General features: G+C 39.8%; 1 protein-coding gene across 1 annotated transcript; it reads right to left on the bottom strand.

The window, feature by feature from the left end:
• Nucleotides 1–9: 9 nt before the first annotated feature.
• ZNF367 (zinc finger protein 367) lies at nt 10–26,179 on the bottom strand. The gene is made up of 5 exons (XM_058695474.1): nt 25,419–26,179; nt 9,535–9,685; nt 6,375–6,494; nt 5,139–5,277; nt 10–2,572 (listed from the first exon to the last, which is right to left on the bottom strand). Exons 1-5 carry the CDS (start codon nt 25,830–25,832, stop codon nt 2,350–2,352), a joined length of 1,047 nt encoding a protein of 348 aa, XP_058551457.1. The 5' UTR covers nt 25,833–26,179; the 3' UTR covers nt 10–2,349.
• Between the last annotated feature and the right edge of the window lie 631 nt (nt 26,180–26,810).

The following is a 26,810-nucleotide window of genomic DNA, read 5'->3' as shown; positions in this document are numbered from 1 at the left end:
ACTTTAAACTGTAAATTAAAATAAATTTTTATTCAAAGCATCTTTTAAAATTACAGCATGTTTATTCTTATGCTGTTATCTCTGCCAAACTACATCTTAGCCATATGAAGCATAAAACACTTCAAAAATTTGAATGTAAACCACATTTTTAAAACAAAAAGCAGTCTTAACATACCTCAAATTTTAGATGCCAATGTATTTTTTCCAAGCATATAGCTTATATCAAAAAAGAACATTTTAAATATTTCTATAGTATGTAGTTGTAATAATTTCTTAAACTTCCAATTATACAAATAAAAAATGTTTGCGAATATAACTATTATAGTTGACAAAAGCTGACCAAGAAACAAACAAAAACCCTTACTTTTGAAGGCTGTAAATTTTATTATCTGTGAATTGACAAGTATTTGTATTTTTAAAATTCCTATTGCCCTTCCTTCTTTAGGTAAGTTCATCAAATTTTAAATTTCCCAAGACTGATGAGTGTTGCTTTTCATAGTTCATTTAAGTCATATTTGAGAGCAAAAAATCTAGAGAAAATGTTGAAACCTAAACCAAGAAAATTCAGATGCTACAGTCTCTCTCCCTGTGCTTATAAGTGCTCCAAGTTAAAATTCTATATACCAGATTACAAACAAAATTCTCAGACCATTACAAATATAAATTCTCTTATTACAAAAAAAAAAAAAATCCCTCAAGATTTGTAATTTACTGTACAGAGGAATTACATTTTTAAAGTATGTCCTCATTCATACACATTATTTGTTACTATCATCTCTCACACTTTTGCTTCCTTCCAAGACATTTACATACCTCCCCTTCCCCATGGCTAGTATTTTAAACTATCTGTGTACTGCAACACACTGGGATTTTTGGAAGAAGCCTACATTTTAGATAATGTTTAAACTACATCTGTAGGCTACTACTTCAAAAAAAAAAAAAAAAAAAAAAAAAAAGGCGCTGAAGAGCCCATATTGCCCTCTATTTATTACTCTTGAGGTCTACTCCAATTAAGCAATCTATCAAATTACCATGCTATGCATGTTATTTAGTTTCTGCTTAAAACAAAAGCATAAATGATGGAGGTTTATGCCTAAATAAAGGAGGTGAACTGCTCTGGTCTTGATTTTTCTGTTCATGCCTCAGTACATAAAGTGGTATTTAAAAACTTCATCTATTTGGAAAAATGGCTTAAAACCACCACACAAGTTAACACACTTGCAGCTGAAACTATTCCAGAAACCTACTTATTTGAGTAGCTAATATTTTCTGCAGTGTTTACCTGATAACTAAATTTAGTGAACACAAAATAGCTTGGCATGTTATTCTGAAGAAAAGCAAGAAGGTGGCTTTATGCACTGAAAATATAAATAGGAGGCTTCCATTTGCTAGTAATTCTAAACAAGCAATACAATTAAAATTTAGTGTTTGCTAACAAAAGATCTAAAACAGTTCACTACAAAACAACCCTGTAGGTGTCCCTTTTATTAATAAAAATCCAAGTGCCAAATCTCTTACAGGGCCCATAATATATATATAAAAAAATACCAATTACCAAGTTACCTAGACTTTGCAAGATTAATCACTCAATTTCAGCAAATGAGAAATATGCAACGTGCAAAAGCTCCCAAGTTAACATAACAGGGATGCCAAGTGCTTTTCGAACCTGAACATCAGAGTGAGCTGTTAAGCCTCGGAAAGACAGAATAAGACTGATATTATCCAATTCTGAAAATTCTCAACTATTGTGCATCTTGCCAAGATCCTCAAATATCTCTTTTCTTCCAAAGTCCATAACTTAGAACATCTTCCAAAATAGTCAGTTTTCCACTTTTCATTAGGCACACTATTTTGCAATTTAAAAATCTCTATCTTACACACATATCTTATACTTTCTGGCTTGCCTCAGTGTTTACAGTATTGTTAAACATACTAATATACATTGTTAAAAAATGATCTTATAAATAATCTATTTCAACGTTCTTTGGCTACATGTACCATTCTGTTTTTTCATACAAGTGTCTTATTCAGAAAGTGCTTCCTGTGAGAACTGCTTCCAATGAATGCATTAAACTTGCAAAATCTAGCTTCCCACAATATGTCCTTTTCTACCCTGTACTAGAAGTCCCATATTTACAAAATATTTTAAACTTTACAACAAATCCATTACCATATAAAAAAAGTGCAATTCTCTCTCACCCCATATTCTGGGGCAATGACATTCTTCATAAGTTTCTACAGAATAGCAGCCTATGATAAGCAAATAAGGTGCTTAGCTTATGCCCAAGGATCTACTTTTTAAGTACGCTGGGCAGTACTTTTTGTACAGTGGCAGAGTCAGTGTCGAGGCTACTGGCGGAGCGGCGCCCCGGTCAGGTTGGCGAGCTCTATGAGAGCAAGGGCTCCGTGCAGACGCTCCCGCTGCTCTTGCAGCCGGCGCTGGGCACCACGCTTCTCGTCGTCCTCCTCGTCAGACTGAAGGTACTCCAGAGGGTCCTGCTGCTCCTGATCAGCTTTCTGCACGAGCTTCCCTTTCAAGGTGGGGGCACGCTGCTCTCTTGTCTCCCAATACCTACATGGAACGCAGGCACATTAGCTATTTGTATACACGACCTCCTCAAACCTTTACTTTTCTTTAGCAAACAGGTTCTTTACCACAGTATTGTTTTCTGTGTCTTAGGTTATAAAGTTCTAAAGTGATTCATATACTTTACATATATTTCCCATTATAGAGGGAAAGTTGAGGGACACACTCAGATTTCCAAAATCAAAAACTGGCAGTTCTGGGTCTTATACTCAACTCTCTAATCATAGGTTTTCACCAATTAACTGCCTTTAAGATCATATGTGAAATGGACTACAGTAAAATACACAAACAGTAGAACAAATATTGTCTGTCAATTACACCTCAATAAAAAATTAAACAGAGTAGAACAAATAATCATTAGAAAACTATTTATCCTATTCTTCTGACAGAGTTAACTGTAAGAAATTTTAAACCCACAAAATGTGACAGATTAGTGTCTACAACACACAGAGCTTATTCAAAAACCTAAGAGGTACCATGATTATTCTATTACAAAACCAACTGATAATTCATAAGAGAAAATATTCTACCTTTTGGTAACTAAAGAAAGGCATATTTAAAGAACAGTACCACTATATACAAAAATGTCCCATACAAAGACCTGCATATCAATGCTCATATTAGCTTTATTTGTAATGGCCAAAAGCCCAGCAACAGGCAAATGAATAAACAAGCTGAGGTGTATCCATACAATGGTGTACTACTCAACAGTAAGAAGGAATGAGCCTAGGGTTATACGGTGACAGATGGTAGCTACACTTGTGAGCCAGCATAATGCATAGACTTGGAGAATCGCTATGTTGTACACCTGAAACTAATGTAACATTGTGTACGAATTATACTTCAATTAAAAAAATAAACTAAAAAAAGAAAAATAAACCATTGATAACAGTCAACAACATGGATGAATCCCCAAATAATTACACTGAATAAAAGAAGCCAGACAACAGAAGTGTATACTGTATGACTCCATTTGTATAAAACTGTAGAAAATGCAAACTAGTTTATAATAACAGAAATCAGATCAGTCTGGGGAGCAGGGGAGCAGGAAAGCAGGGAGGGACAAGAGTGATGACTTACAAAGGGGCATGAGGAAACTTTTGAAAGTGACAGATATGTTCACCATCTTAACTGGGATGATGGTTTCACAGGTGTATACATATGTCAAAATGTATCAAATTGTACACTTTATTGTGTGCTGATTACACCTCAGTAAAGCTGTTTTTAAAATTATACAAAAATAACACAACTATTAGATTTCAGGAAATCCAGACATCTCAAACCTGGAAAAACTTGGGCAATACTCAGAGATACAAAAAAAGAACTGCAAACAGTTCAGTATGACTTGAAGGACAACTTGGAACGGAGAATGGCAAAGAAGTTTAACAAGGTCAGCAGGGACCACCAGGCAATGAAGGACTTCGAATCACATGATACCGGGTTTAGACTTTATACTGAGTAGAATCCATTAGTCTGTCATTGAGTAGATGGGAGAATGAGAGGAAAACACAAAGATGACCAACAAGTTTCTGACTTGAGCAAAGTTAGAGCTCATGGGGTGGCAGAGGCCAGCCAGGAGCAAGAGGGAGGGAGGAAGTGACGCAGTAATCCAGACAAACAACGCCTAAGTGGAGCTTCTGGTCTAACAGGGATGACAGACACTAAACGAATAAATAAATGTGTGATGAAGGTTTTGAAAAAGAAAACACACTGTGTTATAAAAGGATCTATTAAGTCGGTCTAACCTTGTTTGTTCTGGTGGTTAGTGAGCAGGTTAGGGAAGAACTTCCTGACGCAATGTTTGACCTCAGTAAGAAATGAAGAATGAGTAGTGGCTAAACGAAGAGGAAAGCAGCATTCCTGGCAGAGGGAGCAGGGGGCACAGAGGCCTGCAAGCCACAGTGAGGGTGGTGCTGACAAACAGGAAGGCCGGGTAGCTGGAGACAGGTGTGAGGCCAGAGGGAGGCAGAGCTAAACAGCACAATGAGGGATTCCAGACTTTTCCTTAGTGCAGAGGAATCTGATGAAGGAGGGGGTGACCCGAACAGCCAGTGCTAGTTTGTACACAACAGATGACCAGATGACTCCTTAAATCAGAATACCTTTAGAGATACTTTTTCATGCTGGCCCCCTTGTTGCCATTAAAAAAATTCAACCAGGTGCTTTTCAAAACTTTACTTTAGAAGAATCTCTAGCCTATATCCCAGGAATAATCAGCACCTAACTGATATGAAGAAAACAAAGACAGGCTGCACGGTAGAGTACAATTCATATAAAACAATCTTTAAGAATGAGGAAAATTCTTGCTTTTAAAATAAATTGTGGTCTGGGCACTCAGACTAATTAATATCGTGTACTTGTTTTCTATTGCACAAAGATCCTCACACCACTCCTAACAATTCTGTGGTTTAAAGAAATAAAGCACCATTTCAAGTTATTTTATAAAATATGTATAAAAGCAACTTATTTAAAAGGAGAGAACTGTCAAAGCTCCCAGTGCCAGCCCATGTGCAGGGCAGTACTGTGCAGTGGAGTGCAGGGAGAGCCTTACTTCGCCAACCACTCGGCGGCAGCCTGGTTGTCCACAGCCTGGTGCTTACTGAGAGCGTCTGTGGGCTCCTCCCGTTTCAGCCTGGCATAAGGGTGCTTCGGACAGTGGCGGTTTGCATGGGTGAATCTGCTTAGGCAGCCTTCAAAACACAGAGGGAAACACTTATCAGAATCTGGACATCCAGCAGACATGGAAAATGTTCATTTTCACTGGTATCCAAGAAAAGTGAATTAAGACCATGGGATTTAGCATTCTGTAACTTGGAGGAGAAAAAAAAACCCTAAGGAGAAGCAAGCAGTGCCTTCACCTTTTGGTCATGGCAATATAAATGCATCAACCCCACCAGAAAGTAATTTATTAGCAAAAATGATCAAAACCTCTGACCCAGGAATCCCATTCTTGGAATCCATCATAAGGAAACATCCCATAAGATGAACAAAGCTTTAAGGAGGAAGCCGTGTCCCTCAGCTTTGTTGGCAACAAACAAATTTTAAAAACAAATATTCAATATCCAACATTGAGACAATCATAGTGTATATGCTTACGCAAATGAAAAAGCATATAGACATTCATAACAGCTGACAACAATCAAGAGAACCACACAACAGCAGCACAAAACTATACTGAATTTCAGGTATAACTATGTAAAAAGGTGCATAAGGAAAACATCTCAAGAAATGTGATAAGAGATTTAGAAAATCACTTATGAAAAGTGGTAAGAAATTACTAACAGTGGCAGTAGCAAGATGGTAAAATCTCCCCCTTTGTTGAAAATTAAGACAATGATGTATTTCTTTCCATTTAATAGTTGAAAAGTTTAAAATCAATTAAAAGCCTACTATAAAGGCTGCTTTTACTTCTATAGATCTTTCCACCACCTCTACCTAAATCTACTATTTTTTTTTCTTTTTTTAAGTAATCTCTCCACCCATTGTAGAGCTCAAACTCACAACCCCAAGATCAAGAGTTGCATGCTCTGCCAACTGAGCCAGCCAGGTGCTCCCTGAATATACTACTACTTTTAATTACCTTTTAATATTTTCACCTAGAAGGAATATTTTATTTAAAAATCAATTATTCCCAGAAAATGAGCATGGCTTTCAATTTAGAAAGAGAACTTATGATGTTTTATAAAATTTACATCGAAATCTCTCCTCCCAAAAAACTTAAGTAAAAGATATTTTAGCTTTTAACTCACAACCAGTTCTTACATAAACTTAACTCTTAACACCATACCATTTTCTGAACAAACAAAAGGTTTCTCTCCGGTGTGAAGACGCTGATGTGTTTTGAGCTGTCCGCTTTGAACAAAGGCTTTTCCACAGTCTGGATAGTCACACAGATAGGGCCTCTCACCTAAGTAGACAAATAGTATATATTATTTCTGAGACAATAATGTAAGAAGAGAAAGGGACAGAGAGAACTGACCTCCATATAGGTCATGACTCCAAACAACAATAAAACATGTCATAGCCTCTACAAAGCTGCAAGTGTTAATGCTAACAACAGCGCTTCCGTGCTACCAAGTAGCTATCCACTTGAAAGCAAAATAATATTTTCGTTAGGCCTTGAGCTTTTAGGCTCCCAGGTTCAAATCCTTGAAGTTATCTTCGGCTTATCCCATCATTTTTCTCCCCATAATCCAAATCACTAGCTCTTGCTAATTCTTTTTTTTTTTTTTAATGTTTATTTATTTTTGAGAGAGAGACAGACAGACAGACAGCACAAGCAGGGGAGGGGCAGAGAGAGAGGGAGACACAGAATCCGAAGCAGGCTCCAGGCTCCGAGCTGTCAGCACAGAGCCCGACACGGGACCCAAACCCACGAACCGAGAGATCATGACCTGAGCCGAAGTCAGACGCTGAGCACCCAGGTGCCCCTCTTGTTAATTCTTTAAAATGTCTCCCACTCCTGATTTCCCATTGCAACTTCCCCACCCCTCCCACCCAGCAGGAACCCTAGCTGGCCTCTATTCTCCACCCCTGCACAGTACTTCTGGAGTGAATGACATAGAACATTTGCTTTTGTCATACAAACTACCTCCTAAATCACTCCAAACCCTACTATACCCCTTGAACAGCTGAAAATTATCTGCTGACTTTTCAGTGGTCCCCTAATATCTGCACTATAGCTACTGCATAAGAGGGCAGGGTTTAACTTTACTTCATTCCATGAGATTCATTCCATCCACAAGGCAGTTAGTTCCTCATGTTGTACTCCTTGAAAATCCAATCTTCTCTGCCCATTCAAATGTTCCCAGTCCTGTAGGCTCTCTCAGTGAATCTCCTTATACCTCCCTGCTACCTCCAAATAATTGAACTATGTATCCCTTCACTACCTCATAATCCACTGTTATTTATGTATCCTGGTATTCTCCTGACACAAAGATGTATAATACTTTGTATTCCATTGCAATTCATATATACAACACAGTGCTAGGCTTGAGAAAGTGCTCAAAAATATTGTTTAACCATAATTAAAATCATTTTTTGAAAAGTCATTCTGTGATCAACAAGTATGCACTGGTACTTCCAATATGACTCAATTAACAGTAACAAGTACTCCCTTAATTTCTCATTATTTAGAAATGTACCAAATGATTGTGATAGACACGTGTTAATAAAACAGATGGGGGTATTTAAAATAGTAAGAGATGGGGCGCCTGGGTGGCTCAGTCAGTTAAGCATCCAACTTCATCTCAGGTCATAATCTCACGGTTGTTTGTGAGTTCTACCCCTAAGTCAGGCTCTGGGCTGACAGCTTAGAGCCTGGAGCCTGCTTCAGCATCTATGACTCCCTCTCTCTCTCTGCCCCTCCCCCACTCATGCTCTGTCTCTGTCTCAAAAAATAAATGTTTAAAAAATTTTTTTAAGTTAAAAAATAATAAAATAGTAAGAGAAAGTTTTTTGCAAACCATATACATACTACTAGAGCTTAACCATACCATGGAGATCTTGGGCTCAGCCCTCTGGCATACAGCATAGTAGGCCAAGGCCTGAAAATACAGGGTGACACATGGTGGACTGGTGGTAGATCAGGCCTGAGACTCAGGGATCTTATCATTACACCACATGGTCCCGAATCTTATCTACACTGGCAATATGTACTCTGTGGCTTGTGAACCAGTTATCTGGGGATATTTCAGACCAATTAGATTGAAAATAAATCTGAAAATTCTCAAAATCATGTATTTCGTTTTGTAATGGTTTTACTGAATGGTTCCTAAAGTCAAAAACCTCTTGGCCACCTTAGTTTGTAATAATTCAAAATTAAAACTTTTACCCTTTTTCAGGGATTTAGCTAAGAAAACTATATTCTAGCATATTATTAAAATGTATCTTTTCAAAAACAAACCAAAAAACCAAACAGGTGGTGCCATAAACACTGCAAAAAAAATAGGGAACTAAGCCTTAACAGCCCAAGTTCTAACTGGTACTGCCCAATGGAAAGAGAATAGGAACCACTTCTAGGAACCACATTAAAAAAGCAAAAATAAGCAGGTGGAATTAATTTTGATAATATATTTTATTTAACCCAATATATCTAAAATATAATTTCAACATATAATCAATATCGAAAGTAATTAAGGACATTGTTTACTCTCTTTTATTCATACTCAGCATAGTTTACACATATTGCCCATCTCAATTTAGACTAGCCAAATTTCAACTGCTCAAGAGCAGCATGTGCTACGATATCTGCCAGCACAGCCCTAGACTTAAAGGTATGGGAGGCTGTAAAGCAGTGGTCTTTGCTTTTCTTGATGCCTCAGTTTTATCATCTGTAAATTATTAAATACCATTATTATAACCATAAAGCTCCTTCTTCTGGGGCCAACTTTCTCTATGGAAAGAACAAGGGCTCTTTCTATGTTATTTCTTTGCTCTCTATATGGTATTTAAAATTTAAGTATAATTTCTCTACACACATAGAGATATGTGATAGTCCTGGGATAGCTACCTATAATACATTTAATTCTGAAAAATTATACTTCACCTTAGATTAAATAGCTAGGTGAAACATTCTGATGGCACACTGGGGATTCTAGTAATTCTGCTAAAAACTGGACACTGTTTTAGTATTTGGCCTACAAATCAGTCTTATCAATTACACAGAGAACTGAAGGGCATATCAAATATTGACATTTAAGTAGGCAGAATGATAGAATTCAATTTAGCAATAATATTCCTATGACAACTAGATTAATTACCATGATACTTTTAGAAGTCACATGGTACCAATGCTGAGAAAACCAGTCTTTCCTACCAAAAAAGAAACCGACTATACAGTGCCTGTCTTAAAAAACTTCAGAGTAAGGAAATATAAAGCAACTAAAATATTAATTTATGGGCCCAAACATCAAATCAGCTTTTAGTAATACTTCTGCTCAACTTACCTGTATGAGTCCTTTTGTGAGCCTGGAGTGATTTCTCCCGTGGAAACACCCTATTACAGATGTTACAACGGATTCTGCTGGATGAATGCTCTCCTTCATTTATTAAATCCCGGACAGTATCTGCTCTAGGTCTACCACGTCGGATTCCATCCTATTAACAATTTGTATAAATGTTAATGTAATTTCTTAGATCCTCTCATTAAAGTAAAATATCACAATAAATCATTTTTTAAATCTTTCTTGAGTGACATCAGTGAATATAGAATAGGTAGTTCCAAAGGCCCATCCCTCCACAGATCACTGAAAAATTGAGAAAAAACTGTCAAAATCACCTTTATCACAACTCCAGAAAATAGATTTACAGCAACACAGGGAACACTGAATCAAAACACAGGCAACCTAAAACAACAGGAAAGCTTTGCAGTATTTTTATTCCCTGCCTTGCCTCTCCCTGACCCCCACCAGTGATCTTGAAGAGCCTTCATTCTCACTCAGTCCCTGGCTCCACAAAGAGCAAAGCAGATTTAATTCTAAAAGAATTGTGTTTGTCTGTTTTGATCTGTCAGGGTGCTACTTGAAGAACTAACACAAGGTGTTTGTCTTTGTTTGACCTAACTCAGAACTCTCTCAGGGCAGTAAAGTGGCTAAACAGAGCCGCTCAAAACCTTGTAAGGCTAGGAGCACCTGGGTGGCTCAGTCGGTTAAGCATCTGACTCTTGATTTCAGCTCAAGTCATGATCCAGCTGACTCTTTGGTCCAATTCTTTGGCAGCTCTGTGTTGGCATTGCAGAGCCTACTTGGGATTCTCTCTTTCTTTCTCTCTCAGTCTCTCTGCTACTCATGTGCGCATACTTTCTCTCTCTCAAAAATAAACAAACATAGAAAGAAAGAAAGAAAGAAAGAAAGAAAGAAAGAAAGAAAGAAAGAAAGAAAGAAAGAAAGAAAGAAAGAAAGAAAGAAGTCACCATCTTTAGAGAGAGAGAGAAAAAAAAAAAAAAAAACCTTGTAAGGTTTCAATAATAACTTGCTGCCACCAGGGGCAAAACGTTTCAACTGAGACAAAAGGACACATCAAAAGCCCGGGAGGAAAAGCTGGAGGGAGAGTTTCTTTGGGTAATTAGGGCATTGAAAATTGCCCTGGTATCCTAAAGATAAAAATTTAGAAAGCCACCGACTTGCCCAGGGCAGGAAGCATGCTCAGAAAAGACCTGAAAAGACCCTAAACTGTCACACCTCTGATCCTCAGCTAGGCACAAGCAGGAAATGAAGGCTAAGACAGAGTTATAATGAGTGTAAGCATTGAGAGAAAGCTACAACACAGAGCCATCTCTGCAAAGTCAGGTATTTGTTCCCTTTCAGTTTTTGGCTACAGGCATTCAAGGCAATCTCTAGCAATCTCTAGCTGAGAACAAACACAACAAATAGAGTTTACAAAAATAGTTTAGAAAATTTGCAAACCAGGAGAACCTGGGTGGCTCAGTCAGTTAAGCTTCTGACTTTGGCTCAGTTCATGATCTCACAGTTCATGGGTTGAAGCCCTGCATCCAGGCCCTGCGCTGATAGCTCAGAGCCTGGCACCTGTTTCGTATTCTGTATCTCCCTCTCTCTCTGACCCTTCCCTACTCACTCTCTCTCTCTCTCTCAAAAAATAAAATAAATAAACATTAAAAAAATAATAAAAAAAAAAAAAGAAAAGAAAAAGCAAATTTACAAAACAAGTAACTACAACCCCTAGCACACAACCAAACCAAACTCTGGGGAAACAGAAGAATCTGATTTCCAGAATCACCACAGTAGAATATTCAAAACATCCCATTCTCAACAAAATATTACTAAACATGTAAAGACACAAAGTATGGTCCATACACAAGAGATATTCATAGAAACAGACCAAGAGGAAGTAGATGCAGGTCTAACTAGACAAAGACTTTAAATAAATGGTCTTAAATATGCTGAATGAGGTCATGGAATCCATGGACAAAGGACAAAAGGAAAAACAGAAGAACATTGTTGCAACAAACAGAAAATATCAATAAAGAAACAAATTATAGGGATGCCTGGGTGGCTCAGTCTGTTAAGCATCCAACTCTTGGTTTTAGCTCAGGTCATGATCTCACAGTTTGTGGGTTTGAGCTCCACGTTGGGCTCTGTGCTGACAGTGCAGAATCTGCTTCAGCTCCTCTGTCTCTCTCTCTGCCCTTCCCCTTCTCACACACTCTCTCTCAAAAATAAATAAACATTTTTAAAAAGGTGGGGAAGACACTTGGGTGGCTCAGTTGGTTAAACATCCAACTTCAGCTCAAGTCATGGTCTCACAGTTCGTGAGTTTGAGTCCAATGTCGCAGGCTCTGTGCTGAAAGCTCAGAGCCTAGAGCCTGCTTCAGATTCTGTGTCTTCCTCTCTCTCTGCCCCTCCCCCACTTGCACTCTCTCTCTCTCTCTCTCTCTCTCTCTCTCTCTCAAGAATAAATAACCATTAAATTTTTTTAAAATTATAAAAAGAAACCAAATAGAAATTCTGGAGCTAAAAAAAAAAAAAAGTATGATGACTAAAATGGAAAAATTCACTAGAGAATTTGAATGGCAGATTTGAACTGGCAGGAAGAAAGAATCAGCAAATTTGAAGACTAGTCAATTGAAATTATCCAGTCTGAGGAACTGAAAGAGAAAAGAATGGACAGAGCCCAAGATACCTGTAGGATATCAAGTGTCTTAGTCCATTTGGGCTGCTATAACAAAATACCACAGACTGGGTAACTTACAAACAACAGAAATGTGTTTCTCACAGTCCTGGAGGCTGGAAAGTCCAAGATCAAGGCACCAGTATAGTCAAGTGAGGGCCCTCTTCCTGGCTCATAGATGGTACCCTCTAGCTATGTCTTCACATGGGAGTTCTCTGGAGCCTTTTTCAGAAAGGCATTAATCCCCCGTCAAGAGGGCACCACCCTCATGATACCACCTCCCAATGGCCCCACCTCCTAACAGCATCATCTTTTGGCAGTCAGGATATCACCACACAAACTTTGGGGTGCATAAACACTCAAACTATAGCATCAAGCATACCAACATACACATAATTGGAGACCCAGAAGGCAAGAAAGAAATGGGCAGAGAGAATATTTGAAGAAATAAGGGATGAAAACTTCTCAATTTTGATAAGACATAAGTGTAAACATCTAAGAAGCTCAAAGAACTTCAAGAAGGATAAACGCAAAGAAAGATCACTCTGAGACACATTAGATCAAACTGTCAAGAGACAAAAGGCAGAGAATCATGAAAACAGGAGAAGCAATTCATCAGTTACAAGGAGTCCTCAAGAAGATTAAAAACTGATTTCTCAGGAGAAACTACAGAAAGCAGTAGGATGACATGTCTGAAGTGCTGAAAAGAAAAAAAAGTCAACCAACAATCTTATATCCAACATGATTATCCTTCAAAAATGAAGAAGAAATTAAGACATTTCCAGAGAAACAAAAGTTGAGTTCATGGCTAGTAGACCTGCCCTACAATAAATCTAAAGGAAGTTCTTCAGGCAGAAATGAAAGGACACCTGACAAAGTCAAAGCCATACAAAGAAATAAAGAACCCCAGTAAAGGTATTTACATAAGTAAATACAAATGCCAAAAGTATTGTATTCAGGGCTTGTAACTCTTCTTTTTCTCCTATATAATTTAAAAGATAATTGCCAGGGGCACCTGGCTGGCTCAATCAGAGGAACATGCGACTCTTAGATATTGGGGTCATGAGTTTGGGCACCGCATTGGGTGTAGAGATTGCTTAAATAAATAAACAAACAAATAAACTTAAAAAAAAAAAAGGCAAATGCCAAATGTATTTTAAAAATTATAAATCCAGGGGCACCTGAGTGGCTCAGTCAAACATCTGACTCTTGATTTGGGCTCAGGTCATAATCTCAGTCAAGGGTTCAAGACCCATGTCAGGCTCTGAGCTGACAGCATGGAGCTTGCTTGGGATTTTCTCTCTCCCTGTCTCTCTGCCCCTTCCCTGCTTGCACTTTCTCTCTCAAAATAAATAAATAAACTTAAAAAAAATTATAAATCCGGGGCACCTGGGTGGCTCAGTTGGTTAAGCATCAACTTCAGCTCAGGTCATGATATTAAAGTTCTCAAGGTCAAGCCTGCCTTGGGCTCTGTGCTGACAGCTCAGATCCCGGAGCCTGCATCGGATTCTGTGTCTCCCTCTCTCTCTTCCCCTCTCCTGTTCATGCTCTGTTTCTCTCAAACATAAATGAGCAATAAAAAGAAATTATAAATCCATGTTAGTGGGAACATTATGTAAGAATATGTAATTTGTGACTATAGCAGTTTTTGTACACTATTGTAGCTAAGGTGGTTATTAATTCAAAATATATTGTTTTAAGTCTAAGAGATTAATTGAAATTCCCAGGGCAGCCAGTTGAAAAAACAAAAAACAAACAAACAAAAACCCTAAAAATCAAGAAGAAAACAAGAAAGATATGAAAATAGTACACTAAAAGAAGGCAGTGAGAGGAACTGAGAAATGAAACAGGTAGAAGACATACAGAAAACAGATAACAAAATACCAAAAGTTCTTCCTTAACAGTAACCACTTTAAATATAAATAGATTAAAATCACCAATTAAAAGGCAGAGATGGGCAGAATGGATTTTTCAAAAAACGGTCCAACTATATGCTGCCTGCAACAGACTTCTTTAGATCCAAAAACACAAATAAGTTAGAAGAGTTAGAAGAGAATAGCATGGAAAGGAGGGGCTCCTGGCTGGCTCAGTTGGTAAACCATGTAACTCTTGATCTCACTGTGGTGAGTTCAAGCACCACCTTAGGCCTAAAGCTTACTTAGAAAAAAAAGAACGGAAAAAGGGATAACAATTATAAACACTCACCTAACAACAGAACCCCCAAAATGCATGAAGCAAAAATTGACAGAATTGAAAGGAGAAAGAATTCAAAATAGTTGGGGTCTGACTTTTAATAACAGATAGAACTAGACAGGTCAACAAAGATATAGAACACTTGAACACTCTAAACCAACTAGACCTAACAGACATATATAGATCACTCAAAATACACAGCAAAACATACATTTTTCTCAAGTGCACATGGAATATTCCCCAGGAAAGACCATGTGTTAGGCCACAAAGCAAGTAACAATAAATTTTAAAAGACTGAGAAAATCATCCAAAGTATCTTCTGTGACAAACATGGAATGAACCTATAAACCAAAAACAAAAACAAAACTGGAAAATTCACAAATATGTGAAATTAAACAATGCAGTCTTAAACAGCAATGGGTCAAAGAAGAAATCACAAAGGAAATTAGAAAATACTTTGACACAAATGTAAACTAAAACACAACATGTCAAAACTTATGGGATACAGTTCTTGGATTTGAAGGCTTCATAGAAGATAACAATGCTACCTAAACTGATGTGCAGATTTGGTGCAATCCCTATTAAAATTACAAAGGCCCAGAAATGGAAAGTGATCCTCCAACTCATGTAAAACTGCAAGAGGCTCCAAATAACAATATTTAAAAAGAACAAAGCAGGACACATATGTCCCTATTTCAAAACTTACTACAAAGCAGCAACAATCAAGACAGTGTGGTACGAGCCTAAGTAAAGACACACTGAGACAGAATTGAGAGTCAAGAGATAAACCCTTATTGGGTTGCCTGGGTGGCTCAGTTGGTTAAATGTCCAGCTCTTGATATAGGCTCAGGTCATGATCTCCCGTTTGTGAGTTCAAGCCCCACATCAGACTCCATTCCAACAGTGTGGAGCCTGCTTGGGATTCATTCTCTCTCTCTCTCTCTCTCTCTCTCTCTCTCTCTCTCTCAAAATAAGTAAATTAAAAAAAAAAAAGAATAAATAAGCTGGACTTAAAATGAGAAAACATTTAAATATCAAAGGACAGTCTCAAGAAAATGAAAAGACAACCTTACAGAACAGGAAATTAATATTTGCAAATTATATCTAATAAGTGTCTAGTATCCAGAATATGTAAAGAACTTTTACAACTCAACAAAAAGACAAAGAACCCAATTTAATGTGTAAAGATCTTAAAAACACATTTCTCCAAAGTAGTTATACAAATGGCCAGCAAGTTCATGAAAAGATGCCCAACATCATTAGCAAAATGCAAATCAAAACAATTATAAGGTAAATTACATCTCGATAAAATTAATTTTTCAAAAAGCACAATAAGATACTACTTCACACCAACTAGATTATACTCAAAAAAAAGAAAAAGAAAAAAATAGGAAATAAAAGTGGTTTTTGGCAAAGAGGTAGAGAAATTGGAGCCCTCAAAATCACTGCTGGTGGGAAAACAATTTCAGAGTATGGTACAATGTCATAAACATACACATACACAATGGAATATTTTCAGCAATAGAAAGGGTACATGCTACAAGGTAGACAAACCTCAAAAACAGTATGCTAAATGAAAGAAGGCAGACTCAAAAGGCCAAATATGTAGGATTCCGTGTAATGAAACTTCCAGAATAGTTAAGTGTACAGAAACAGAACTCAGATTGGTTTCCAGAAATTGCATGTAGTGGAGAATAGGAAGTAACTACTGAGGACAGGGCTTTCTTTTGGGGTAATAAAAATGTTCTGAAACTTGATATAGGTGGTAGTTGCACAACATTGTGAATTATTAAATGTTACTGAATTACATTTTAAAATGGTTAATTTTGGGGTGGCTCAGTCAGTTGAGTGTCCGACTTTGGCTCAGGTCATGATCTTGCCATTCCTGAGTTTGAGCTTCACGATGGGCTCTGTACTGACAGCTCACAGCCTGGAGGCTGCTTTAGATTCTGTGTCTCCCTCTCTGTCTCTGCCCCTCCCCTGCTCATGCTCTCTCTGTCTCTCTGTGTGTGTGTGTCTCTCTCTCTGTCAAAAATAAATAAACATTAAAAAAAATTTTAATGGTTAGTTTTATGTTACGTGAATTTCACTTCAATTTAAAAAAAAACTAAGGAAATCTGAATACACTATGGATGTTAGTTAATAACAATTTATCAAGCTGGTTCATTAATCGTAACACACATACCATGCTAATTTAAGATGTTAGCAATGGGAAAACTGGGTATGTGATTTATGGGAACACCCGGTACTATCTTAACTTTTCCATACATCTAGAACTAATCTAAAATAAACATTCACTTGAAAAAAAAAAAAAAACTTTCTCATTTCCCAGGTAAGTTAAATTTTATACATACAAGTTACATGAAAAAAAATCATAAAAGGATTATATACAACTACAAACAAAATGAAGATGTTTTTACTGCCTACAATATAAAAACTTAAAGCCTTCTAAATCCTTAAAAACATCAGGCCAAAGCCTTGATGGATAACAATAAGCTCCAGCAAAATTCCATTCCATCAATTTTCACTTTGAAAGAAAAGCTCAATCTCAACATGGGTGAGTTATCTTAAGGATAAGTCATGTTTAAAAAAATTCACAGATATTAAAATCCATTTCCTTAACAGTCAACAGGTGGAAGCAATCTAAATGTCCATTGACAGATTAAAAAGAAAAAAAAGGTGGTATTTACAATACAATGGAAAATTATTCGGTCTTAAAAAAAGAGAATCCTGCCATGTGCTGTAATGTGGATGAACTTTAAAAGGGCTACGCTAAGTGAAATAAACCAGTCACACACACACCACAAACTCTACAGGATTCCACTATGTGAGGTATTGAAACTAGTCAAACTCTTAGAAAGTAGAATGGTGGTTGCTAGGGACTATGGGGAGAGAGAAAAGAAGAGTTCAATGGGTACAGAGTTTCAGTTTTGCAAGATCAATAAGTTCCTGAGATCTGTTATACAACAATGTCCATATAGTTAACACCAAAAAACAATTAAGATGATAAATTTTGTTGTTTTTTTGCCATACACACAACCCAAAAAGGAATGTGGAAAGGCAGTATGGCAGATAATAATACTGTAAAAATATTCACTGCCTCTCTTCTCACTCTGGGTACCAATGAGGCAAACTTGACCATATGATTTGCTTTGGCCAATAAAATGTGAGTGGAAATTATATGTATGACTTCTAAGCAAAAGCTTTAGAAGCCATCACATGACTCTTTCATCTCTCATTTCTCTCTGCCTTGAGACCCAAATGTCCCCAGGTAGGAGATGTTCCTTCGGGGTCCCAGAATGATCAAGACAAGGTGCATACCAGCACAGGACAGAACAACCCTCACAGGACAGAACAACATGAGTCATGATCAGGCTGAAACTGGGATTTCCAAAGTTGCATTCTGCACCATGCTCCTCCAGCCTAAGCTGGAGGCACTTTGTTAATAAATATTTGCTGATGGGATAAAGATCTCATCAATTCTTTTTGATATCAAAATTGACAAAAAGAGACACATAATTGATGTATTTCCTTAACCTTATATAACTCTTTTAGAAGTTTCCATTTATAATGAAGCTAGGAATTGGGAAGGTCCTACCTGGACCCTGACTTAGTGCAAATTAGCAAATCAACTTGTAGCAATTACTGGTCATTACCAAATACTTTCACCTTCACCTTTACTCCTTGGCTGGGACTCTTACTAGCTACACTTTGCTCTAGTCTTGCTTACTGAAACTGTTAATCCAGAGTCAGCAAAGATCTAACCAGGAGTAAAACTAGAGAATCCATTACCATCATTTATTGAGTTACAATAATTGGATTGTTGCTGGTAATGTTTATATGATGAATAATTGGTTTAAATCTTGTTTTAAAAATGTAAAATGCAAAATAAATAAATAAATAAATAATCAATCTATGATCCATAAAAATAGCAGGTGATTTTGTTAAGAAATGGAACATGAAATTAGGTTAATTAAAAACCTTAGTAATATAACTCCTCTGCCATGAAAGGATCTTTTCCTAATATTTTTTAAATACATAAAAATAATGCAAATGCAAAAACAAAATGATACTAGACCGCTTCCTTACACCATACACAAAAATAAACTCAAAATGGACTAAAGACCTAAAAGTGAGATGTGAAACCATAAAATTCTTAGAAGAAAACATAGGTAGTAATTTCTTTGACATTAGCTATAGAAACATTTTTCTAGATGTGTCTCCTAAGACAAGGGTAACAAAAGCAAAATTAAACTATTGGGATTATATCGAAATATAAAATTTTGCCCAATGAAGGAAACCATCAACAAAATGAAAAGGCAACCCACTGAATGGGAGAAGATATTTGCAAATGATATATCCAAAATATATAAAGAACTTATACAACAACACCCCAAAAAAACAAATAATCTGATTAAAAACAGGCAGAGGACTGACCAGGGCGCCCAGTTGGCTCAGTCAGGTATGCATCCAATTCTTGATTTTGGCACAGGTCATGATCTCACGGTTCATGAGTTCAAGCCCCACATTGGTCTCCAGTCTGGCAGTGTGGAGCCTGCTTGGGATTCTCTCTGCCTCCTCTCTCTTTCAAAAATAAATAAATAAACTTAAAATAAAATGGGAAGAGGACCTGAATAGACATTTTTCCAAAGACATAGATGGCCAACAGAAAAATGAAAAGATGCTCAACATCACTATTCATCAGGGAAATACAAATTAAAACTGCAGTAAAATACACTTTACCCCTATCAGAATGGCTAAAGTCAAAAAGAAGTAACAGGTGTTGACACGGATGTGGAGAAAAAGGAACACTTTTGGTGGGAATGCAGATTGGTACAGCCACTTTGGAAAACAGTATGGAGGTTCCTCAAAAAATTAAAAATGGAACTACCCTATGATCCAAGAATTCCACTACTAAGTATTTACCTAAAGAAAACAAAAATACTAATTCAAATAGATGCACCAAATATGCACCTCTATGTTTATGGCAGCACTATTTACAACAGCCAAGATATGGAAGCAAACCAAGTATCTATCCATAGATGAATGGATAAAGAAGATATGGTATACATATACACACATACACACAATGGAACGTTACTCAGCCATTAAAAAGAATGAGGTCTTGCCATTTGCTACAACATGGATGGACCTAGAGGCCATAATGCTAAGTAAATACATTACAGAAAGACAAAAACCATGATTTCACTCATGTGAAATTTATGAAACATAACAAAGGAAAAAAGAGACCAACACAAAACAGATTCTTAAATACAGACAGCAGGGTGCCTGGATGGCTCAGTCGGTTAAGCGTCCGACTTCAGCTAAGGTCATGATCTCATAGTCTGTGAGTTCGAGCTCCGCGTCAGGCTCTGTGCTGACAGCTCCAAGCCTGGAGCCTGCTTCGGATTCTGTGTCTCCCTCTCTCTCTGTCTCAAAAATAAATAAGAACATTTAAAAAATTAAAAAAACAAATACAGAGAGCAAACTAGTGGTTGCCACAGGGGAGGTAGGTAAGAGGATGAGTGAAATAGATAAAGGGGATTAAGATTACACTTATCTTGATAAGCAATAAGAAATGTATAGACTTGTCAAATCATCATGTTGTACACCTGAAACTAATAATACTGTATGTGTTTAATTTTTAAAAAGCCTTAGTGACACAATTACTCCATGATGAAAGAATCTTTTCACAGTATTTTTATTTACTTATTTTTTAAATTTTTGAGAGAGAGAGTGCACACACACATGAGCAGGGGAGGCTCAGAGGGAGAGAGAGAATCTTGAGCAGGATCCACACCCAGTGTGGGCCCAACTCAGGCTGGATCTCAGGACTCTGGGATCCTGACCTGAGCCAAAATCAAGAGCTGGACATCTAACCAACTGAACAACCCACATGCACCTTCCCAGTATTTTTAAATACATAAAAGCATACTGTTGCCTCTATTATAATTTGAAATAACTCACTAGTTAATATCAAAATTTTTAGATTATCCATTACTATCTTCTGTTTCCATTAAAAAAACAAAAATAATACAAAACAAAAAATTGTTTTCAATCATGTCTAACGGGGGTTTGAGTATTTATAAAGTTAACAATTTGTTGCTTCCCCGCCTAAATCATATATTTGCAATTTCCAAATGAGAAATAGAGAGCTAAAAAAATAAATAAAATATAATACAACATCCTAGCCATATACCGGTTAAGGCTTCACTAAGTATATCATTTCAACTGTGAAAATTAAGCAAGGTAAGTAATCATCTTATGCCCTAAATAAATAAAGAGCATCTTTTTTTAACCATACATACAAAAATGAGCTGCATTACTTAAAGGTCCTTTTCATTTTGGCCTTAGCAATAAGAAAACTATGCATCTAGGTACATTCTGACAATAACAGAGTGTTAACTAACTCCTCAGCAATCCAGTATGCCTGGAGTCTAAGAGACAAATCTTGTCAGGATTGCTTGATGGCTCACAAGAGAAAGTTAAGTTAAAAAGAAATTCAACAGGCACCTGGGTGGCTCAGTCAGTTAAGTGCCCAACTTCAGCTCAAGTCATGATCTCACAGTCAGTGAGTTTGAGCCCTGTGTCAGGCTTTGTGCTGACACCTCAGAGCCTGGAGCCTGCAATGGATTCTGTGTCTCCCTGTCTCTCTGCCCCCGTCCTTCTCACACTCTGTCACACAGAAATAAACATTTTTTAAAAATTTTAAAAACAAATTCAACACATTATTTTGTGGCATCTCCTGCAAAATAAGCTACTAAAAAGAAGCAAAATGATTAAATTACAAAAAAACACTTGCAAACTTTGGTAATTTATTTAGAGAGAGCACAAGATCATGCATGCAAGGTGGGAAGAGGGGCAGAGAGAGACAATCATCAGCAGGCTCCACACTCAGCACAGAGCCCAATGCAGAACCCGAAGCAGAGCTCGGTCCCACGACTCTGGGATTATGACCTGAGCTGAAATCAAGAGTCCAAAGCTCAGCAGAAGGAGCCACCCAGGCATCCCTAAATTTCATTTTTAAGACAGACTTTCAGTACCACCAGATGGTAGATTAGCAATGTTCAAAGTGTTTTCTGAAATATATATGATAAATGTTTTGAGTTTTCAATGTCAATAACTATCTTTAAAAAGTTATTTAAGGGGCCCCTGAGAGGCTCAGTCGGTTAAGCATCCAACTCTTGATTTCGGCTCAGGTCATGATCTCACAGTTTGTCAGTTCAAGCCCCACATCGGGCTCTATGCTGACTGCACAGAGCGTGTTTGAGATTCTCTGTCTCCCTCTCTCTCTGCCCCTCTCCTGTTCTTCTTGCTCTCTCTCTTTCAAAAATAAATAAACATTTTTTTTAAAGTTACTTAATAGGGGCACCTGGGTGGCTCAGTTGGTTAAGCATCCAACTTTGGCTCAGGTCATGATCTCGTGGTTGGTGAGTTCAAGCCCCATGCCGGGCTCTGGGCTGACAGCTCAGAGCCTGGAGCCTGCTTCGGATTCTGTGTTTCCCTCTCTCTCTGCCCCTCCCCTGCTCATGCTCTGTCTCTCTCGTCTCAAAAATAAATAAAACATTTAAAAAAAAAAAAAAAAGAAAATCTTTACGAAAAAAAGTTATTTAATAAAATTTGGGTTATTTCTCAAGCCACTTAGAATAATGGACACATTTACCTAGATTTTACAGAAAGTTATACTCAAACTGGGTGATGACAAACCTAAAAGTCCTTGGCACATTTTTATACAAAGTAAAATTCAAATAAAGTGCACAAATATAACCTAGAAGGAAAAGAAAAATAGGTCTCAGAGGAAGGCATGTGGACCTTGACAAGAAAATGAGAAAAATGTAATTGATCATATTTCCCTTTTTAAATTCAGATTTAGATCCAAATTTTCTTTGGCTATCATATCTGCTTCCTCATTCTATCCCCCACCTTGCCTTACCTGCACAACTTTCCAAGTCTTAATTTGCATTTGTCAATTGTATTGTGTGTACCCTCATAAAGCAGGTCAGTTGAGAAACATACATGTGTAAACAATGTGTATTTCATATGTCTACCATCATCAGCTTACTACTAAAAAAATAATAAACCCCTAAAGTCAATTCATATATGATATATACAGAAGCAATACCACATAGGGATTAAGAACACGGGCTCTTGAAAGTGCCAATCAGTTCTGCCACTTACCATACTATGTTAACTAAACAATCTTGGAGACTCTTTTCTCTAATTCCTCCTTGTTCGTTGGATAAACAAGGTTAATTTAATTAAGGAATTCAAAAGCCCAGCAGTTTGCTGTGCTAGGCAATAAACTGTGGCCACTACATTAACAGGTTATGTTTAACATCGTGGTGATCAAAATTATATGTACTAATCTGCTATCTGTAAGACTCTGTGCAGTGTTCAGGTGACAGAAAGGCAAAGTGGAATAGGCAGCTGGCAGGTCCTGAAGAGTGAATGGTATCTGAGGCTATGCACAGAGAAGCCAAACACAGGTCCAACAGTGAAGAGTAACCTCATGAACATAGTCTGAGTAGATAGGACACAAGGTGCAGAAGCTTGGAAATAACCTAAGGGCAGAGAGAAATTAGACCTGCACCCTCCCCTCCACTCCCCTCTCAGAATTCACAAACTGAGAGAAGATAATGCTAATACATAATTATACCCCAACAGTGCGAAGCAATCTTGTGATGATGGGCCAAAATAAGTTGGTGGATGGTGGATGTTCTCCCCACAGGCAGAAAAGGAAGTGTAGGGCAGGAACAAACAAGAAAGCTGGCAAGAGCTGACACTTAGTGTGAAGGTCTCAGATGTTAACACCTGCCCTTGGGGAGGGGGGTCAATGGCAACAAACAGACAATAAACGAACACAAATGTTTTTCTCAAACTCACAACTGTTATTGCCTCTAACCTGTATACTGAGAGAAGGGACTAGGGGGAAACATGTTACTGGTGTCCTATCTTTCCATAAAGTAAACAGATTCAGTCAGCATGATTCACCCGTGTAGAGATAAAGAACTACAAGTACTTTAGAGAAACAAAACAAAGTAAAGGGGACTGGAATTCCCTACCTTTAGTCTAGAACTGACTACAAACAAAACTAGTTACCATCCTTAAATAAAGGTATATTCCAGACCTTTCCCCTCAAGATGGAAAAGCTAAAATGAATGAATTTTTGCAGCTGTAGCTGATTGCTTCACTGATTAAAGGACAAATTAAAATCAAGTCATCTAGTAATTCTGAAATATGACTGTGTGAGAAAAAAAGTGAAATATAAAACAGCCTTTTTGCTTACATATTCTTCAAAATTTCTGGTATATTTTACCTCTAAAAAGAGGTGGAGAAAGACCACCTAAAATTCAAACCCATGCACTGTGGGCAACTTTTATATAAGGTTTGTTAAGGTAAGTCTATTTTAGGCCAAAATGAACATACCTATAAATTTCATTTATCTATTATAACACTAATCTTCTTAGATAATCCAAAATTAGATTAGTAAAATAATAAATGCAAAATATTTTACGAGTACCTGTGCACTGTATGCCTTTATGGTTCCAACTATATAACCTAACTTTTTTTTGTTTGCTTTTTTAAAGACTAGGTATGTTAACACAGGAAAGTATCTAGGCTACCCAGCCATCTCACTAAGGGCTACCTAGAGACAGCAACAGGGATTGTTTCCTTCACAAACTCACTCAGCACTATTATGAGTATTTTCACTGCTTGTCCTCTCAAATTTGTTTTAAATTTCTACTGAAGTGCAGCTTCAAGAATTACAAGGGTGTCAAACACAGAGTTTTATAATTCTGTAGTTCTTTAATAACAATGCCATTAGTAACAAAGTATATCAATTTCCTCTGGGCTCAAAACACATGGAGTTTCAACATCTTTGTTACTGCATGTAAAATCATGACCAAGTTAAACTTGTTTCAATTTGTAGATACAGTATTTGCCAATATCCAGGCACTTATCCACTAATTTACGGTTTTTTCTTCAGTAAACTGCTTATCTGACATAGCCACTTAACAAATAGAACCTGAATATTAACCTTGTATTAGCACAATTCATTCATTACACAAATATTTACCGAGCACTTTTATTCAGCATTTGGAGTGTGAGGAATTAAAGTTGAACAGTCTTCCAGAGAAAAATTATCCCGGCTCTCTAGCAGCTTACAGTCTATAGAGATAAGTATGTCAGCAGAGAGGCACCCGTGAATACAAGCTTCAGGACTGCGAGCCACAAAAACTACCACAGTCCCAGTGTTCCCACTACCTAGCTGTGGGACCTTGAGGAGGTCCCTTCACCAATCCCTCTAAGGCTTAGTTGCCTGATCCATAGTAAGCTTGAACCAGGTAGTCCTATCTTTCCCAGCTCTCAACAGTCTGAGCGTAAGCAATTCAAGGTTAACAGCCTCCCATTCCACTGCTTGTTCTCAGCCAACTAGCAAGGTGGTAAGCTGGATGCATGAGGGGCAGTGAGGGCCCACTTCCGCTATGGAAGATTGCCCTAAAATCCCTTCTCGCTCTTCGGCTATCTCTGCTGGACATCTTTAGTAGGGCCGGGTTATCTGCATTGATGGAGGGAATCTGAGCAATCCCTCCCGTCCAGCACCCAAAGGAACAGCTGAAGGCCCGCATCCCTTCGCTCCCTCTCCGGCCAGAGAGGACTCAGCGGTCGGCCCAGCGTCTGCACCGCGAGTGGGCCTCCTCCGCGACCCCAGGCTGCGCTCACTGCACCTGCTGCTGGGTGGCCTCGGGTCTGCCCGCCACCCCTCCGCTAGCCTCACGTGACCGTCGCCCCGCCTCCCCCCCCCCCGCGAGGACCCGTTTTTTGGCGCGCGGCAGTGACGTCAGCGTCCTGTCACCCGCCACCGCCCCCGCCGCGGCCAGAGGCGACCTCGCGTTTTAAACTCGGCCCCGCCCCGCCCGCCGCATCCGCGGGCACTGCCGGCTCCCTGGCCGCGCCGTTAACGGGCCTTGGCTGCCCCGCGCCCCTCCCACCCGCCCGCGCCGCTCACCTTGAGGTGGCCGCTGTCCGGGCTGCTCGCTTCCTCCTCGTCCTCACCTCCCGAGGCGGCGGCGGCGGAGGCGGCGAGCGGGGGCGCGCTCCGGCCTCGAAGCCCCGGGTGCTCGGCGGCGGCGGCGGCAGGCAAGGCGGCCGAGGCGGCGCCCCCCGCGGCCCCAGGGCTGAGTGTCACGTTGTGCGCGTTCTCGCCCCAGCGCCACGGGTACACCATGAAGTCGCTGAAGCCGGGGCTGGTGGGGATGAGTGGCGGCGGCGGCTCCGGCTCCCCCCCGCCGCCGCACGTGGGCTTGATCGGGGTCGTCCTGATGACCGACACCAGCACCCGCTTTGGGGAGTCGTGGCAGAAGATGACGGGCGGCGGCTGCGGCGGGTTGTCCGCCATCGGCGCCTCCATGCCCCGGATCATCGCCCGGCCCCGATCCGCAGCTCCGGCAGCCGCACTCCCTAAGCCCCGGCCTGGCCCTTCGCTCCGCTCGCCCGCGCTGCTGCCCAGTCGCCGGCGCTCAGTCCCGCCGGCTCATGGCCGGCGGACGTTTCCCGGAAACCTCTTGCGCGGCGGCCAGCGAAGCAGCGGAGCGGCTCGGCTGGCACTGGGCGGCCAGCGCCAGACCCCCAACCCTGAGTCAGGCCCGCCCTCCGCTCTTTGTACTCCCCAACGCAGGCTGCACCGGCGGGAAGCTGCGGGCGGCCTGCCTCTCGGTGACAGGAAAGCAGGACGTGCTGCGCCGAGCCCCCGAAAATAACAACCTGCCGCCTGGGTCACTGCTCCGGCTTTTCCCGCGTTACATTTCGCGCCTGGGCGGAACCAATCACTGCGAGGCCCCTGCCCGCTGGCCGCAGCGGCGAGTGACAGGTCGCGCGAGCCAATGGCCGGGCCTGGACTTCTTTCTAGCCGAGGGGGGCGGAGCCGGGCCTGCGCGCGGGTCCTTTCTGCCACGCCATTGGCCGCCGTTCTCGTATTTTTTTCTGCCTCGAGGGCCAACTGCGTTCGAAACTCCGGGGGAGCGCGCGACAACGGCACTCGCCCAGACACACCCGCCAGGAGCCCCGGCCCCCGTCATCCCTCTGCGCGGGTTGTCAGGGTCGGAGGCGCGCGGGGCGGGAGGCCAGAGAGGTACGCATTGGAGAGGCTTCGGCGAGGGGATGAGGCCGGGACGGGGGGCGGTCGTTGGCCAGCGGGGGCGCGCGCCCGCCGGCCCCGCCCGTCAGCCCCACCCGCCTAAGGCTGTTGGGCCGCGGTTCCCGCGCGCAGGGAGTTTAAAGGGCTTGGTCCGCGGCCGCCCGCCCGGCCCCCGGCTCCCGCCACCCGCTCTGCGGGACCCAGGCCTTCCTACTGCAGGTCTCTAGTAGACGTCCAGAGGTGCCTAGTTTCTTAACCGGCTCT

This window comes from Neofelis nebulosa, chromosome 12 (genome assembly GCF_028018385.1).
Source record: "Neofelis nebulosa isolate mNeoNeb1 chromosome 12, mNeoNeb1.pri, whole genome shotgun sequence".
Lineage (NCBI taxonomy): Eukaryota > Metazoa > Chordata > Mammalia > Carnivora > Felidae > Neofelis > Neofelis nebulosa.
The sequence above is the reverse complement of the archived record's forward strand: the minus strand, read 5'-3'. Positions and strand labels throughout refer to the sequence as shown.

Coding starts and splice junctions, on each gene's coding strand:
- ZNF367 (XM_058695474.1), bottom strand. CDS start 25,832: ATGATCCGGGGCATGGAGGCGCCGATGGCGGACAACCCGCCGCAGCCG. Junction 6,495..9,534: donor TCACAAAAGGACTCATACAG/GTAAGTTGAGCA, acceptor TTGTCTACTTAG/GTGAGAGGCCCTATCTGTGT. Junction 5,278..6,374: donor TTTTGTTTGTTCAGAAAATG/GTATGGTGTTAA, acceptor TGTGTTTTGAAG/GCTGCCTAAGCAGATTCACC.